The sequence below is a fragment of the Halichondria panicea genome, chromosome 4 (genome assembly GCF_963675165.1).
Source record: "Halichondria panicea chromosome 4, odHalPani1.1, whole genome shotgun sequence".
Taxonomy (NCBI): Eukaryota; Metazoa; Porifera; class Demospongiae; order Suberitida; family Halichondriidae; genus Halichondria; species Halichondria panicea.
In genome coordinates this window covers 2,664,801-2,682,315 of record NC_087380.1, presented here as the reverse complement: position 1 = coordinate 2,682,315, position 17,515 = coordinate 2,664,801, and the positions used below count along the sequence as shown (strand labels likewise).

General features: G+C 40.7%; 3 protein-coding genes and 1 long non-coding RNA gene across 6 annotated transcripts in view; 1 reads left to right on the top strand and 3 right to left on the bottom strand.

The window, feature by feature from the left end:
* The window catches only part of LOC135335084 (discoidin domain-containing receptor 2-like), a 22,786-nt gene extending 19,644 nt beyond the window's left edge, over positions 1–3,142 (bottom strand). Inside the window, exons 1-6 of one of the 2 annotated variants that reach the window (XM_064530495.1) lie at positions 2,873–3,117; positions 2,125–2,769; positions 1,796–2,074; positions 1,527–1,691; positions 1,005–1,325; positions 375–886 (exon numbers count right to left, since the gene is read on the bottom strand). In XM_064530495.1, coding sequence (XP_064386565.1) covers positions 471–886; positions 1,005–1,325; positions 1,527–1,691; positions 1,796–2,074; positions 2,125–2,769; positions 2,873–3,092 — 2,046 coding nt within the window. In that variant the 5' untranslated portion in view covers positions 3,093–3,117 and the 3' untranslated portion in view covers positions 375–470. Of the gene's footprint in view, positions 1–374; positions 887–1,004; positions 1,326–1,526; positions 1,692–1,795; positions 2,075–2,124; positions 2,770–2,872 lie in introns of those variants that run through there. The other variant, XM_064530494.1, reaches the window with a different exon arrangement.
* The window catches only part of LOC135335083 (probable LIM domain-containing serine/threonine-protein kinase DDB_G0287001), a 22,427-nt gene extending 4,914 nt beyond the window's left edge, over positions 1–17,513 (bottom strand). Inside the window, exons 1-7 of one of the 2 annotated variants that reach the window (XM_064530492.1) lie at positions 17,377–17,513; positions 16,183–16,797; positions 15,675–16,100; positions 15,361–15,554; positions 15,002–15,073; positions 14,831–14,952; positions 14,568–14,781 (exon numbers count right to left, since the gene is read on the bottom strand). In XM_064530492.1, coding sequence (XP_064386562.1) covers positions 14,568–14,781; positions 14,831–14,952; positions 15,002–15,073; positions 15,361–15,554; positions 15,675–16,100; positions 16,183–16,797; positions 17,377–17,410 — 1,677 coding nt within the window. In that variant the 5' untranslated portion in view covers positions 17,411–17,513. The remainder of the gene's footprint in view (positions 1–14,567; positions 14,782–14,830; positions 14,953–15,001; positions 15,074–15,360; positions 15,555–15,674; positions 16,101–16,182; positions 16,798–17,376) is intronic. The other variant, XM_064530493.1, reaches the window with a different exon arrangement.
* The window catches only part of LOC135335127 (uncharacterized), a 40,156-nt gene continuing 29,648 nt past the window's right edge, over positions 7,008–17,515 (bottom strand). Inside the window, exons 2-5 of the mRNA XM_064530559.1 lie at positions 8,343–8,977; positions 8,016–8,294; positions 7,747–7,911; positions 7,008–7,542 (exon numbers count right to left, since the gene is read on the bottom strand). Coding sequence (XP_064386629.1) covers positions 7,532–7,542; positions 7,747–7,911; positions 8,016–8,294; positions 8,343–8,595 — 708 coding nt within the window. The 5' untranslated portion in view covers positions 8,596–8,977 and the 3' untranslated portion in view covers positions 7,008–7,531. The remainder of the gene's footprint in view (positions 7,543–7,746; positions 7,912–8,015; positions 8,295–8,342; positions 8,978–17,515) is intronic.
* Positions 11,344–12,315, top strand: LOC135335140 (uncharacterized). The gene is made up of 2 exons (XR_010394441.1): positions 11,344–11,947; positions 11,999–12,315. It is a non-coding gene; the product is annotated as an uncharacterized LOC135335140 (long non-coding RNA).

The following is a 17,515-nucleotide window of genomic DNA, read 5'->3' as shown; positions in this document are numbered from 1 at the left end:
CTTTGTCTATCTCTCTCAGATGTAACATACACCTCATTGCTGTCCGTTCGAATTTCAGTTCTACTGGCTGTCTCTGCAGATTGCTGAAGAGGCGAGTCAATAACACTATAGTACACTGCATCATTGTGTTGTTGAAATCCTTGATAAGCATTAATATAATAACGCATGTATGTCTCACAACTAAATTTAAAACATGTGCGTGCAATGAATTGGTCAGGCATTTGAGAAACTGAATGTGACAGACTGAAACTGTACACAGTCAAATTTATACCGAACTGTTCATTGCATGATGTGTGATTCTGTCGCATCTTCTCCCTCTTCTGAATCAGTTTCTATGACATCATGACTCTATTAGCTTCATCTTCTAAATTGGATTCTTGTGCTCTAACAATTATTTCCTGTCATGCAACAAAAATGTATGATATAAACAACATAATTATCTATATACATGTATCACTTTCACTATTAGTTTATACATAATCATAGTCAAGTGTTTCCTCAGTTTGTTTATCTCTCTCAGATGTGCCTGTGCCATATGCCTCATTACTTTCCATTCGAATTTCAGTTCCACTGACTGTCTCTCCAGATTGCTGACCAGGCGAGTCAATGACACTATAGCACACTGCATCAGTTGTCCCATTAATGGCAGCAACTTGCACCTCCCCTCTCACACCATACATGTTGTTAGACTTCAGCAGGTCAACTTCTTGTGAGCATGTTTCACCTGGCATTTCTGTACTTCTTTCATTGCCAGAGTTGTGTACACCATAAGCTTCGTTACTTTCCAAAGGTATCGGCTGACAGGGATCATTGTAGTGTGTAGGTCCTGGTACTACCTCATAAGCCGCATCATTGGGTTGTTGAGTGGTAGTCGTTGATACTTGTCCTAAAATAATAACACATGTCTTAATAAAAGTAGGCGCAGTCACACACAACTAAAAAAACATGTGAGTACTTGGTCAGGTATTTGAAAAACTGAATGTGAAACTGTACACTTGTCATACCTAACTGTTCATTGATGTGTGATTCTGTCACATATTTTCTCTCCCCTTCTATGACATCATAAAGAGCCCCTTCTGTATTAACTTCATCTTCTAAATTGGATTCTTGCACCTCCCCTCTCACACCATACGCCGCGTTGGACTTCAGGTCAACTTCTTGCGGGCATGTTTCACCTGGCATTTTTTCATTTCTAGATTTGTGGACATCGTAAGCTTCATTGTTTTCCAAAGGTATCAGCTGACAGGGATCATTGTAGTGTGTAGGTCCTGGTACTACCTCATAAGTCACGTCATTGGGTTGTTGAGTGTAAGTTAATAATTGTCCTGCAATAATACCACATGCCTTAAAAGCAGTTGCACTACAACTATTTGCACAGTACGTGATGAATGCTTCATACAGTGATTTAATATAATGATATAATAGTGAACAAACAATCCATAATATTTACGTACAATGTGGTAGAATAAAATATGTGCACATGTCAAACCTCGTACGTAATAGTTGTTCACTATACACATCTTTACCTTCTCCAGATTCTGTGACACTTTCATAGAGAGGCCCCTCCGTGTTAGTTTCATTTTCTGCTTTTGACTGATCAAGAACATTTTTGTAGTAGTCTGTGGCAGGATCTTGAGTCTCACCATGAACACCATATGCCTCGTTGGATTTTATACTGATATGGTTTCTTGCTGTGCATATATACAAACAATAAATATTATACATCTTGTAAATGCTTAGGTTACATCGGAAGCAATTGCAATGCTTTCACAAATTAGTGAATCCATAAACTTACCTATGGAGTTGACTGAGTGCAATGCTTTCGATCGTTTCCTTAACAGCGCAAGTACTATCACCAGTATGGCGACTAAAGCAATCACAACAATGAGCACAACTACGACAGCAATGGCAATGGTTGCTACGTTAGAACCACCTCCCCCACCACCAATGGGTTGTGCAGTGGTGGCATCAGGGTTGCTCGTTGTCCCTCGGTTTGTGGTGGAAGTAGTAGAGTCCTCATCAGTAATTAGTGGACCAGGTTCTTCAGTTGTAGTTGCTTCAGTTGTAACCTGTTCTGTAATGAGTGTTCAGTGAAGGTAATAAAAGAAATCATTTAAAACTTACCTATGTTTGCCCAGAGGTGAAGAGATGTGAAAGTGCTCGCTCTATTACGAGTAGCAGGATCACCTGCATCAAAGGAACCTGGCACAGTAGTGGCACTGCAGCCAGCAGGGATACTAGGATCTGCATTATGTGTATCAGTTCTAACAATATCTTCACTACCACCATCAGCTCTACTGACTATATCAAGACGGTCGGTAGTGACACCACTTGTAGTGTCATCAGGGTCAAACACACACGCTCCAAGAACATCACCAGTCTCCATGGGTACTGGTTGTGTTAGGTTAAATACAGAGCAGGCAAAGTCAAAATCAGCAGCATTGTTTAATTCAGCTTCAAGGTCTGTTGCTGACTTCTGTATTGTGATCGGTGAAGAAACTACAGTAAATACATTCTCATCTGTATTGGTACTCGCTGGTCTGTACACAGCAACTGTAGTCAGGTATTTGTTAGCAACTGGAGCAATCGATGGTGGTCGATGGAAACAGTAAGAGAGTGAGGTGATCATCCCAGCACATCCAGCACGATTACCACGATCAATGTAAAACTGATCTCGTGCTCTATTATCCATATTACCAGTTCTTGTACTTTCCACACGACCGACTGTACCACACTGCTGTCCAGACACCAGCTGCTGGAGCACCAACACTGCATAGGAATTCATATGATCATGCACTAAACTAGATATAAATTTACTAGCTAAAGTTTGCTCAAGACCAATCTATAGCTACTCTACATAGCAGACACTTACAAGAACATAATATAGACAGTGTACTGCTTCTCATCTTGTCCCTTGCTTCAGTATGATCTGGTTTTCCGCTGGTCTGGTCTGGTTTTTGCTGCTTGAATGGCTGTGGAATGCAATTAATAATTATACACAATGATTTCCTGTCATGCATGGGGCATGCATCAGGAGGTGGCTTGTATATATACAACAATAATAAACACCCACTTCCACTTGCACTATACATTTAGTTTACAGAATAGCATAAATTATAGTCAAGAGAGTTTCCTCTGTTTGTTTATCTCTGTCATATGACGGATGTGCTATAATTATTCCTCCATTTGAACTTCAGCTCCACTGGTTGCTTCTCCAGATTGCTGACCAGTGAGTCAATGACACTATAGCACACTGCATCAGTGGTCCCATTAATGGCAGCAACTTGCACCTCCCCTCTCACTCCATACGCCTCGTTGCGCTTCAACAACTTCCTGCGAATATTTTTTACTCGACGTTTACTTCTTTCATTTCCAGATTTGTGTACACTTAAAAGTATCGGCTGACAGGGATCATTGTAGCGTGAAGGTCCTGGTACTTCCTCATAAGTCACATCATTGGGTTGTTGAGTATTTCCTCTTTGTCTATCTCTCAGATGTGCCATATACACCTCTTTGCTGTCCGTTCGAATTTCAGTTTCACTGGCTGTCTCTGTAGATTGCTGAAGAGGCGAGTCAATATAACACTATAGACACTGCATCATTGGGTTGTTGAAATTCTTGATAAGCATTAATAATAACGCATGTGCATGTCTCCCAACTAAATTTAAGACATGTGCGTGCAATGAATTGGTCAGGCATTTGAGAAACTGACTGAAACTGTACACAGTCAAATTTATGCCGAACTTTTAATGTGTGATTCTGTCACATCTTTTCTCTCTTTTGATGGCTATACCTTGGTATAAAAAGTCACAATTCATGAATATAATTAAGCCTCTATAATGACATCAATATTATGGTTACATTCCATTCCACATAATTAAGTGTAACATATAATTATGTCATTACTGTAACCAATGTAACATCAACCACCACTGTAACAACTGCAACAACTGTAACACCAGTCACCACTGTAACGCTAGTCACAACTCACCACTGTAACAACTGTAACAACTGTAACTATTGTCACCACTGTAACAACTGTAACAACTGTAACACTTGTCACCACTGTAACGCTAGTCACCACTGTAACAACTGGTAACACTTGTCACCACTGTAACAGCTGTAACAACTGTAACACATGTCACAACTGTAACAACTGTAACACTTGACTACTGTAACAACTGTAACACTTGTCACAACTGTAACAACTGTAACGCTAGTCACCACTGTAACAACTGTAACACTTGTCACCACTCTAACAACTGTAACACTAGTCACAACTGTAACAACTGTAACGCTAGTCACCACTGTAACAACTGTAACACTTGTCACCACTGTAACACTAGTCACCACTGTAACAATTGTAACACTTGTCACCACTGTAACAACTGTAACACTAGTCACAACTGTAACAACTGTAACGCTAGTCACCACTCTAACAACTGTAACACTTGTCACCACTGTAACACTAGTCACCACTGTAACAATTGTAACACTTGTCACCACTGTAACACTAGTCACAGCTATAACAACTGTAACACATGTCACCACTGTAACGACTGTAACACTTGTCACAACTGTAACAACTGTAACACTAGTCACCACTGTAACAACTGTAACGCTAGTCACCACTGTAACAACTGTAACACTTGTCACCACTGTAACAATTGTAACACTTGTCACCACTGTAACACTAGTCATAGCTATAACAACTGTAACACATGTCACCACTGTAACGACTGTAACACTTGTCACAACTGTAACAACTGTAACGCTAGTCACCACTGTAACAACTGTAACACTTGTCACCACTGTAACACTAGTCACCACTGTAACAATTGTAACACTTGTCACCACTGTAACAACTGTAACGCTAGTCACCACTCTAACAACTGTAACACTAGTCACAACTGTAACAACTGTAATGCTAGTCACCACTGTAACAACTGTAACACTAGTCACAACTGTAACAACTGTAATGCTAGTCACCACTGTAATAACTGTAACACTTGTCACAACTGTAACAACTGTAACGCTAGTCACCACTGTAACAACTGTAACACTTGTCACAACTATAACAACTGTAACGCTAGTCACCACTCTAACAACTGTAACACTAGTCACAACTGTAACAACTGTAACGCTAGTCACCACTGTAACAACTGTAACACTTGTCACCACTGTAACAACTGTAACACTTGTCACAACTGTAACAACTGTAACACTAGTCACAACTGTAACAACATGCCACCACTGTAACATCTGTAAGGCTAGTCACAACTGTAACACTTGTCACCACTGTAACACATGCAACAACTGTAACACTAGTTCTTATAGTACTTATAGTCTATAGTGGTGCCAGACTAAAGTGTTACAGTAGTGACGTGTGTTGCATTGGTGACATGTGTTACAGTTGTTACAGTGGTGACAGATGTTACAGTTGTTACAGTGGTGACTAGTGTTACAGTTGTTACAGTGGTGACATGTGTTGCATTGGTGACATGTGTTACAGTTGACAGTTGTTACATTTGTGACTAGTGTTACAAGTGCTACAGTTGTTACAGTTGTGACTGGTGTTACAGTGGTGGCTGGTGTTACAGTTGTTACAGTGGTGACGTGTGTTGCATTGGTGACTAGCGTTACAGTGGTGACATGTGTTGCATTGGTGACATGTTACAGTTGTTACAGTGGTGACAAGTGTTACAATTGTTACAGTTGTGACTAGTGTTACAGTGGTGACAAGTGTTACAGTTGTTACAGTGGTGACTGGTGTTACAGTTGTTACAGTGGTGACTAGTGTTACAGTGGTGACAAGTGTTACAGTTGTTACAGTGCTGACTAGCGTTACAGTTGTTACAGTGGTGACTGGTGTTACAGCTGTTACAGTTGTTACAATTGTTACAGTGCTGACAGATGTTACAGTTGTTACAGTGGTGACATGTGTTACAGTTGTTACAGTGGTGACTAGCGTTACAGTGGTGACATGTGTTGCATTGGTGACATGTGTTACAGTTGTTACAGTGGTGACAAGTGTTACAGTTGTTACAGTGGTGACTAGTGTTACAGTTGTTACAGTGGTGACTAGCGTTACAGTGGTGACATGTGTTACAGTGGTGACAAGTGTTACAGTTGTTACAGTGGTGACTGGTGTTACAGTTGTTACAGTGGTGACTGGTGTTACAGTTGTTACAGTGGTGATATGTGTTGCATTGGTGACATGTGTTACAGTTGTTACAGTGTTGACAGATGTTACAGTTGTTACAGTGGTGACTAGCGTTACAGTGGTGACATGTGTTGCATTGGTGACATGTGTTACAGTTGTTACAGTGGTGACAAGTGCTACAGTTGTTACAGTTGTGACTGGTGTTACAGTTGTTACAGTGGTGACTGGTGTTACAGTTGTTACAGTGGTGACATGTGTTGCATTGGTGACATGTGTTACAGTTGTTACAGTGTTGACAGATGTTACACTTGTTACAGTGGTGACTAGCGTTACAGTTGTTACAGTTGTGACTAGTGTTACAGTTGTTACAGTTGTGACTGGTGTTACAGTTGTTACAGTGGTGACAAGTGTTACAGTTGTGACTGGTGTTACAGTTGTTACAGTTGTGACTGGTGTTACAGTTGTTACAGTGGTGACAAGTGTTACAGTTGTTACAGTGGTGACATGTGTTACAGTTGTTACAGTGGTGACTAGCGTTACAGTGGTGACAAGTGTTACAGTTGTTACAGTTGTTACAATTGTTACAGTTGTTACAATGTTGACAGATGTTACAGTTGTTACAGTGGTGACTGGTGTTACAGTTGTTACAGTAGTGACATAATTATATGTTACACTCCATGCGTACGTACACTTATTGGAATGGAATGTAACCATAATATTGATGCCTATACCCTTATTATAGGGGTTTAATTATATTCATGAATTGTGACTTTTTATACCAAGGTATAGCCCTTTTGATTCAGTTTCTATGACATCATTACTCTATTAGCTTCATATTCTAAATTGGATTCTTGTACTCTATATAGATCTAAAAAATTATTTTCTGTCATGCAACAAAAAGGAGTTAATAATTTATAAACAATATAATTATGAACACTACTACATTTATAAATATAAATCACTAGCACTATTCGTTTATACGTAATCATAGTCAAGAGTTTCCTCAGTTTGTCTATCTATCTCAGATGTGCTATATATAAAAATTATGCCTCATTGCTGTCCATTTGAATTTCAGTTCCACTGGCTGTCTCTCCAGATTGCTGACCAGGCGAGTCAATGAAACTATAGCACACTGCATCAGTGGTCCCATTAATAGCAGCAACTTGCACCTCCCCTCTCACTCCATACGCCTCGTTGGACTTCAGCAGATCAACATCTTGTGAGCATTTCACCCGGCACTTCTGATGAGTTGTGTACACCATAAGCTTCATTGTTTTCCAAAGGTATCGGCTGACAGGAATCATTGTAGTGAGTAGGTCCTGGTACTTCCTCATAAGTCACGTCATTGGGTTGTTGAGTGGAAGTAGTTCATAATTGTCCTATAATAATATCACATGCCTTAAAAGCAATTGCACTACAACTATTTGCACAGTACATGATGAATGCTTCATACAGGGATTTGAAATATAATAGTGAACAAACAATCAAGTATTCCTATAATATTTACGTACAATGTGGTAGAATAAAATATGTGCACATGTCAAACCTCGTACCTAATAGTTGTTCACTATACACATCTTTACCTTCTCCAGATTCTGTGACACTTTCATAGAGAGGCCCCTCCGTGTTAGTTTCATTTTCTGCTTTTGACTCATCAAGAACATTTTCGTAGTAGTCTGTGGCAGGGTCTTGAGTCTCACCATGAACACCATATGCCTCGTTGGATTTTATACTGATATGGTTTCTTGCTGTGCATATATACAAACAATAAATATTATACATCTTGTAAATGCTTAGGTTACATTGGAAGCAATTGCAATGCTTTCACAAATTAGTGAATCCAAAAACTTACCTATAGAGTTGACTGAGTGCAATGCTTTCGATCGTTTCCTTAACAGCGCAAGTACTATCACCAGTATGGCGACTAAAGCAATCACAACAATGAGCACAACTACCACAGCAATGGCAATGGTTGCTACGTTAGAACCACCTCCCCCACCACTAATGGATTGTGCAGTGGTGGCATCAGGGTTACTCGTTGTCCCTCGGTTTGTGGTGGAAGTAGTAGAGTCCCCATCAGTAATCAGTGGACCAGGTTCTTCAGTTGTAGTTGCTTCAGTTGTAATCTGTTCTGTAATGGGTGTTCAGTGAGGGTGATAAAACATCATTTAAAACTTACCTATGTTTGCCCAGAGATGAAGAGATCTGTCAGTGCTCGTTCTATTATCAACATAAAAGTTACCTTCATCAAAGGAACCTGGCACAGTAGTGGCACTGGAGCCGTCAGGGGCACTGGGCTGTGAATTAGTTCTCACAATGTTTTCACTACCACCAGCAGCTCTACTGACTATATCAAGGCGATAGGTAATGACACCACTTGTAGTGTCAGGGGGGTCAAACACACACGCTCCAAGAACATCACCAGTCGCCATGGGTACTACTTGTGGTAGGTTAAATACAGAGCAGGCAAACAAGTCAGTATCAGCAGCAGCGTTTAATTCAGTGTAAAGCTCTGTAGCTGACTTTGTTATTGTGATCGGTGAAGAAACTACAGTAAATACCTTCTCATTTGCATTGGTACTCGCTGGTCTGTACACAGCAATTGTATAGTCAGGAATTCATTAGCAACTGGAGCAGTCAATGGTGGTCGATGGAAACAGTAAGAGAGTGAGGTGATCATCCCAGCACATCCAGCACGATTACCACGATCAATGAAGAACTGATCCCGTGCTCTATTATCACCAGTCCTTGTACTGCCCACACGACCGACTGTACCACACTGCTGTCCAGACACCAGCTGCTGGAGCACCAACACTGCATAGGAATAAACTAGATCTAGATCTAGCTAGCTAGAGTTTGCTCAAGACCATGCAATCTACATAGCTACTCTACATAGCAGACACTTACAAGAACATAAATTTATAGACAGTGTGCTGCATCTCATCATGTCACTTGCTTCAGACAGTGGTCTGGTCTTGATTGTAGAAGTAAAATGAAGCCACCTAGCTATAGATACATGTAGCTATCTATGATGTAGCTAACTGTGGAATGCTACTAGATCTACAACAATCATTTCCTGTCATGCATCAAAAGATGGGTGGAGGTGGTCTGCAGCAGTTAAAGATTTTCCTCCGTTCTTTAGATAGATGGCACAGTTCTACATGGTACAGTTCTACACCATCAGCTGCATTTTTTCTAAAGATATCGGCTGACAGGGATCATTGTAGTGTGTAGGACTAAGGTCCTTGTACTTCCTCATATGTCACATCATTGGGTTGTTGAGTGGTAGTCGTTGATAATTGTGCAATAATAATACAATCATGTCTTAAAAGTATAGGCCATGCACACACAGCTATGTTGTGTGCTTGAATTGGTCAGGTATTTAAGAAAACTGTTCATTGATGTGTGATTCTGTCACCTCTCCTGAGTCAGTTTGTTTCTATGGCATCATAAAGAGCCCCCTCTCTATTAGCTTCATCTTTTAAATAGGATTCTCGCACCTCCCCTCTCACACCATACGCCTCGTTGGACTTCAGGTCAACTTCTTGTGAGCATGTTTCACTCGGCATTTCTGTACTTCTTTCATTAATTTTCCAGATTTGTGTACACCGTAAGCTTCATTAAATAGTTTTCCAATGGTATCGGCTAGGATCATTGTAGTGTAGATACTTCGGTTCCTCATAATTCACGTCATCTGGTTTTTGAGTGCACATGGTAGTCGTTGATAATTGTTGCAATAACAGCATGCCTTAAAAGCAATTACACATCATTATTTGCACAATACGTGATGAATACACTTCCATAGACAGGGATTTGATACAATTATAGTTAAAAATCTAGTATTCATTGTGGTGGAATGAAGTCTATGTGCACATGTCAAACATCTAGCCTCGATCCCAGGCCGAGTTTTCGCTTTTATAACGGTTAGGCGAACAACTGGCCTAACCGTTATAAAAGCGAAAACTCGGCCTGGGATCGAGGCTAGTCAAACATCATACGAAGTTGTTCATTGTGATGTATCCGACCTCCTATTACATATTTACCTTCTCCAGATTCTGTGACACTGTCATATAGAGAGGCACCTCTCTATCCCCTCTCTACTTAGTTTCATCTGTGTTTAACTCATGCATTATTTAAGAAGAAGATTATTGTAGTAGTCTGTGGGAGTGTCTTGAGTCTCACCATGAACACCATAAGCCTTGTTGGACTTTAGACTGATAGAGTGAGGGATCTTTGCTGTGCATCACTGACAAAGAATGAAATCATGACAACTATGTATATACATGTTAAATGCTCACATCAAAAGCAATTGCAATGCTTTCACAAACAGTGAATCCATTCGTAACATAAAACTTACCCATGGAGTTGACTGAGTGCAATGCTTTCGTTCGTCTTCTTAACATCACAAGTACTATCATCAGTATGGCGACTAAAGCAATCACAACAATGAGCACAACTACCACAGCAATGGCAATGGTTGCTACGTTAGAACCACCTCCCCCACCAATGGGTTGTGCAGTGGTGGCATCAGGGTTGCTCGTTGTCCCTTGGTTTGTAGTGGCAGTAGTAGAGTCCCCATCAGTAATCAATGACAGTTAACCATGCAGCATGCAGTTGTATAGTTGCTTTAGCTCACTGCTGTAACCTGTTCTGTAATGTGTTTTCATGCATGCAGTGAGGGTGATAAAAAAATGTTTGCCCAGAGGTGTATAAGTACTAACATTTCAATACCACCTCCATCAAAGAAACCTGGAACAGTAGTGGCATTGCAGCCGGTAGGGATATCGGGTTGTGTAGACTAGCTATATCAGTTCTCATAATGTTTTCTGCAACTCTATAGTGACTATATCAAGACGGTATAGGTAGTGACACCACTGGTAGTGTCATCAGGGTCAAACACACACGCTCAAAGAACATCACCATGCATTCGCCATGGATACTGGTTGTGGTAGGTTAAGTACAGAGCATGCAGTGAGTACCAGCAGCAGCGTTTAATTTAGTTGAGGTATGTTGTTGACTTTGTATTGTAATTAGTGAAGAAACAAAAACTCATTTTCATGGTGCTTGCTGGTCTGTACACATGCAGCACCTGTATATATATAATTATAATTATATAGAGATATTCATTAGCTAGCGATGGTGATCGATGGAAACAGTAAGAGAGTGAAGTGATCATCCTAGCCTCGATCCCAGGCCGAGTTTTCGCTTTTATAACGGTTAGGCGAACAACTGGGCCTGGTACTAGTTGTCTGCGCATGCGTCAGTCGTTTGTCAGATTCTGACCAATGGATATTCTCGTTCACTTTCGTGACATTTATATTCGTGTACTATCGTGTACTAGAAGTCAGTTCCCGTTTTATCATTATTGGAATCGATTGGAATGGCTCTTAGCTGAAGCTTCTCTCTTCTCTGAAGCTTATTCTGAAGACTGAACAACAAGGGAAGAGGTATAAAGCTTTGTCAAGCTTGTTGTTAAGGTCAGATATTTTTGTGTGGGCCCTATGGCCGGCTATGCTATCAAGTCTTGTTCATGTTTGGCAAGAATGTAGGTAGACTATAGTTTCATCATTAATATGGTGGATCAAGTGAAGAGTGTGAGCTAGAGAACTTGGTGCTGCCATCATCAGCTCGTCGACAATGACACTATAACCGAGAAATTTAATATGTATAGATCTACACGTATTTAAAATGTCTACTTCTCTGTACAGGAGCAATGGCTAATATCCAGCTATCCCAACAGTGCTCCTCTTGGCTATACTAACGGACGAGACTGGACAGTTTGAGGTAAGGGTTTAACCGTCTTTGGTTTCTTTTAATATTGTCCTATACTCACAGACACAGGACTGGAGTATGACCTGCTCATTCGAGCGTTGCTGGGTAGCTCAGAGACATCAAGAGAATCTACGTTTTCTCAAGCAATGAGTTACGAGTTGGGGCCTAGAATCAGAGAAGTCCAGCAGCCTGCTAAATCTTTTTGAAACGTAATTTGAAGGCATTCAATCATCCTGAAGTTGCCCTGGGTCACTGTAATTGTGCTGCAGCACAACTGGCAACTCCCCAGGCCTTTGTGAAGCAGCTCCCTATGTGCATCTTTTGTGTACTCACTCTGTGCATTTTCTGTGTACAAATTTCTATTATTGATTTATTAAATATTTTTGCCGACCACAAATATACAATGAAAATTTGACGCATGCGCAGACAACTAGTACCAGGCCCAGTTGTTTGCCTAACCGTTATAAAAGAGAAAACTCGGCCTGGGATCGAGGCTATGATCATCCCAGCATGATTATCATGATCAATGTAGAACTCATATTTCTATCATCATACTGCCACACGACCCACTGTTGTACCACAACAGTGACAACTTGCACTAAAGATTATGAGGCAAACAATTTATTATTTAGTTTACAGAATATAGCAGTTTGTCTATCTCTATATACCAAATGTGTACTTTATCATGCCTCGTTACTACACTCCGATAAATATATCCCTTAGCTGTCACCCGATCATTTATATCCGCTACAAAAATAACTATGGTAACTCATGTGCTCAATCGGAGTAGGTTCCGTCATAAGAGTTCAACCCTATTTTGATGAAATGTGATCTTTAGCGATGAACATTCGATCTGTTCAGAAACAAAAGGAGTATTTTAAAAACTACGGAATCAGATAATAGCATTAATTTATGACTATGATCACTATGATTTTAACGATTCCTGGTTCCATATAATTATGCATGCACGCTTTCCTAAACAATGCTGAGCTGAGCTCAACACTAATTATTGTATTGAGCTCTAGCTTTGAAATACAACAATTGTTGGAACTTGCACTGATGGAACTTCTATATGGTACTGATCGTTATTTCACTTGTCAGTATTCTCAGTAGACTGTTTTCGAATTGCAATTGTGAATAAATTATTATCATGATGAGGAGTTGTAGCACTCGATCCCAGGCCGAGTTTTCGCTTTTATAACGGTTAGGCAAAGTTGTTCGCCTAACCGTTATAAAAGCGAAAACTCGGCCTGGGATCGAGGCTGGATGAGTTGTTGCAAAGTGTGAAACTAACTATCTAGCCTTACTAACACAAGAGAGTAGAACCTACTAACAACAATCATTATTTTGTATATATAATGTTATTATAGCATGAGTTCATAATAAAGTCTATTATGAACTCTTGATTAAAATTATGACATTACAAAAAAGTGAAAAACAATTTTTGGGTATATCGAAACAGTTTCAGCAGTTGCACCTCCATGGAAACGATCAATGTATATATCTCCTTTGCAGCTGAGAGTACATGTTCTCCCCGGCCTCCAATGGAGCTCCCAATACTCCAGCCAGTGGGTTAGTGGAGGAGTCCTCCTCGGGAATGTTCAGGACCATCTTTTCGCTTCCAACAAGAGTGAGCACGACATCACGGAACACAAGACGTTGGGAGCTCTCAGGATGCCTGCATGAAAAGACAGACTTGTATTAGAATATGTAGTTTGTTGCAAATGGTGCACACATTTCTAAACCTAGAATAATGAATCTTACCAGCACAGTATCATGAGCTCGAAGATCATCTTAGGGCATCCAGGGGGTGGAGGAAGACGCTTGCCAGAATCAATGAGTCGAATGGACTGCATGTGTACAAAGAACATCAATAAGTTAAAGTTGACGGTATATATAATACCTCTGGATTAGATATTCCTTCAAACGGCTTGTGCCCAATACTCCATATCTCATAGAGCAGACACCCGTAGGCCCACACATCACTGGCAGTCGAGTACTTCTTGTAGTGAATGGCCTCAGGGGCTGTCCACTTGACGGGGATCTTGTCCGTTCCTTGTGAGACATAGTAGTTCTCATCAGCAAGATCTCGGGACATTCCGAAATCAGCAACCTATGTGTATAAATGAAAGTGAGCGTTTTTTACAGTTAAAAAGTTAATAAACCACCTTGCATATGTTATTTGTTGTCACTAGCACATTCCTAGCAGCCATGTCTCTGTGCACAAATCCTTTAGCTGAGAGGTACTGCATCCCAAGAGCAACTTGTTGAGAGAACCTCAGTAACATTGAAAAGGTATTGCTAGGCATTAACTGTCCCGGGCTATGGGGTGGAGGGTGAGGTGGTATATTTATATTTAACTGTAAATTATAATGCTTACTCAGGTCGAAGAGATAAGAGAAATTGTCGCAAATCACCTTTCTGTGCCATTTCTACCACAAGCATCATCTGCAGGCATACGAATTGCATTATTACATTGTACATACAGTTTATAATACGATCAGTGTAATCAACTGTTGCCAAGCAGCAAGCTGTAATCAATTAATGACTGTGCATTCTGTTCCTGTGTCCTAATTTTGTTGGATAAACAAACTTGCAGCTGAGGCCATTTAAGCTACTGCCATGCACTCACTGGGTTTCCACTGGTGACTACTCCATGGAGCATGATAACGTTAGGGTGTCTGAACTGAGCCATGATCGCCGCTTCTTGGAGGAACTTGACTTTGTCCTCCTCTGATGTTTTGGTGAGACTCTTGAGTGCCACGTCCACTGGTTGAGTTCCCTGTCTCTTCCACACTCCTTGCTCCACACTGCCAAACTGACCAGACCCAAGGTGACCAGCAATCCTGTAATATAATATCGTTTTGTCAAATATCTCAATATTCAATGACATACTTAATGTCTTCTCTGTTCAAGTGTGTCACCCTCCAGGTCTGCAACTGAGCATAGATATCGTTCTCTCTAGATGCTGGTGTTTCGTACGGATTTTCTCCGACATAAATGTCCTCTTCCTTGTTCTGTATTTAGATTAAATATAGCCATACAATGTATACACATAATTTGTACCTTTTCCAACAGTTTATTGTAGCTGATAGCCGGGGCATCCAGTGGAGACTCATACACAATCTCACCATCATTCTATATTACACATGTGCATGGAATAGCAACCTGACTTCTTTATGGTATACATTTCATGTGATCAAGTTAAAGGAATTCATACTGTAAGACTAGACTCCTGATAAGGGCAAGGGCAATAGAATTCATAATATGGCATCCCCACACACTTGGGCAAGCTAATAATGACAACAGTGTACATGTACACATTGTGTTGAGTGGTTTACATAGTCAGCACATCCACACACAGATGTACCATAAGAGATAACAATGTACAGCAAACATAATAGTGTATAGCATTTTGCCCTCACCACTGCACCAAAGGGCCCAACTTCAGCATATGTGGACTCCATTGACCGGGTAGGACTGAACGCCCCCTCAAACTCATACACATGCTCCTGGGACTGTGTGGGCCACTGACTGCCTTGCTGCTGTGGCAGTGGCTGTTCCCGTTTAGCTCTTTCTAAGCTTTCAGCATTAGCCACTGCCGAGTACAACTGGTTGTCTGTAATTGAAATAACATTAAATAATTATATCGAGGTCTCTGGAGAATCATGATATTGATGCTAACACATTTTTGAGGGACAATACGGGTACTCTTTTTACAAGATGGCTTAACTCTTACCTACTGAGTTGGTGGTCATTGCGTATGATTTCTTGACCTTTTTCAGCCTCTTTGACACAAGAATGATGACTATCACTGTGACGGCAGCTAGGCTGACCACAATAATGAGCACAACTACCACAGCAATGGCAATAGTTGCTACGTTAGAACCACCTCCCCCACCACCAATGGGTTGTGGAGTGGTGGCATCAGGGTTGCTCGTTGTCCCTCGGTTTGTGGTGGAAGTAGTAGAGTCCCCATTAGTAATCAGTGGACCACTTGCTGTGGTCATGTCAGCTGTGACGATTTTGGGAGAGGTGGTGTCCGCAGTTGGTTCAGGTGTAGTTGTGGAAGGTGTAGTTACTTCTATTGTAATTGATTCCATGGTTACAGTAGTTGCTTCCATAGTAGTAGCTCCTGTTGTAGGTGCTTCAGTTACAAGCTCTTTTGTAGAAAGGACAGAATAATTATACTGCATGAATGTAACATAAACTGTAGTCCATAAGACTTTGTACAGCTCAACTTATACCTATGTTTGCCCAGAGGTGAAGAGACCTGCTAGTACTAGTACGGCCTGTACCAGATGTACCTTCAACAAAAGAGCTTGGTACCACATTAGCACCACAACCAGTAGGTATGCCAGGGTCTGTACTGGTTCTCACCAGGTCTTCATTGTTTCCTCTGCTAACTATATCAAGACGATAAGTGGTGACACCAATTCTGTCAGGTGGGTTGAAAACACATGCTCCAAGAACATCACCAGCCAACACAGCGACTGGTTGATCCAAAGTAAGGTCAGAGCATACAAAGTCATCAGTATCGCCAGTTAATTCAGTTTGAACTTCTGTTGCCGACTTTTGTATTGTGATCGGTGAAGAAACATTCATAAATACATTCTCATCTGTATCGGTACTCGCTGGTCTGTACACAGCAACTGTAGTCAGGTACTCGTTAGCGACTGGAACATTTCCTGGTGGTCGATGGAAACAGTAAGAGAGTGAGGTGATCATCCCAGCACATCCAGCACGATTACCACGATTAATGTAGAACTCATTTTCTACCCTATTATCACCAGTCCTTGTAGTGCTCACACGACCGACTGTACCACACTGCTGTCCAGACACTAGCTGCTGGAGCACCAACACTGCATAGGAATAAATCATCTGTATAGAGTTTGTTCATAGCTAAATCCTGACTAGACAGTCTACTGTAATTGATGTAATTACAGCGCCAGAAAAAATTAATTCAACTTCTGAGTGGCGCATCTTTAGAGCACAAAAAATTGCATTCAGCCCAAACTGGCGCCTAAATTATGGTGGCGCTTATGTTCAACATGCAGCTAGTATAGAATTTGTAGAGAAAATGGGCGTGGTCTGGTTCAGTTTCGCTTGCTAGCTGCACTGTTGAGAGCTGAGTGACTTGTGAACAACGTTCATTGACTGTAGCTATGGGTTAGACAACTGTTTATATAGAAGTGAAAGAAGTGAAGGAAGTCAAAGATGCAAGATGATTGTCTTGATGTCTCAAACAAGCCTTTTTATAAGCGCCAGAAAAAAATAATTCCAACAAAGGTTGGCGCTTTTTTAGGACCTAAAAAATTATGCTGATGCTGACGTGGCGCTTAAATTATGGTGGTGCTGTGATTACATCAATTACGGTATATATATACATGTATATAGGCTCTATACACGTACACGTACACATTTACACAAATCTGACTTACGAATACTTGAAATTATAGAAAGTGTGCATCTCATCTTGTAGATCTATCTTGTAATACTTGCAGATCAGTCTGCTTTAGATGACCTACGTATATAGATACACATACATGTATCTTTAGATGTGGAATGCAATCTACACAA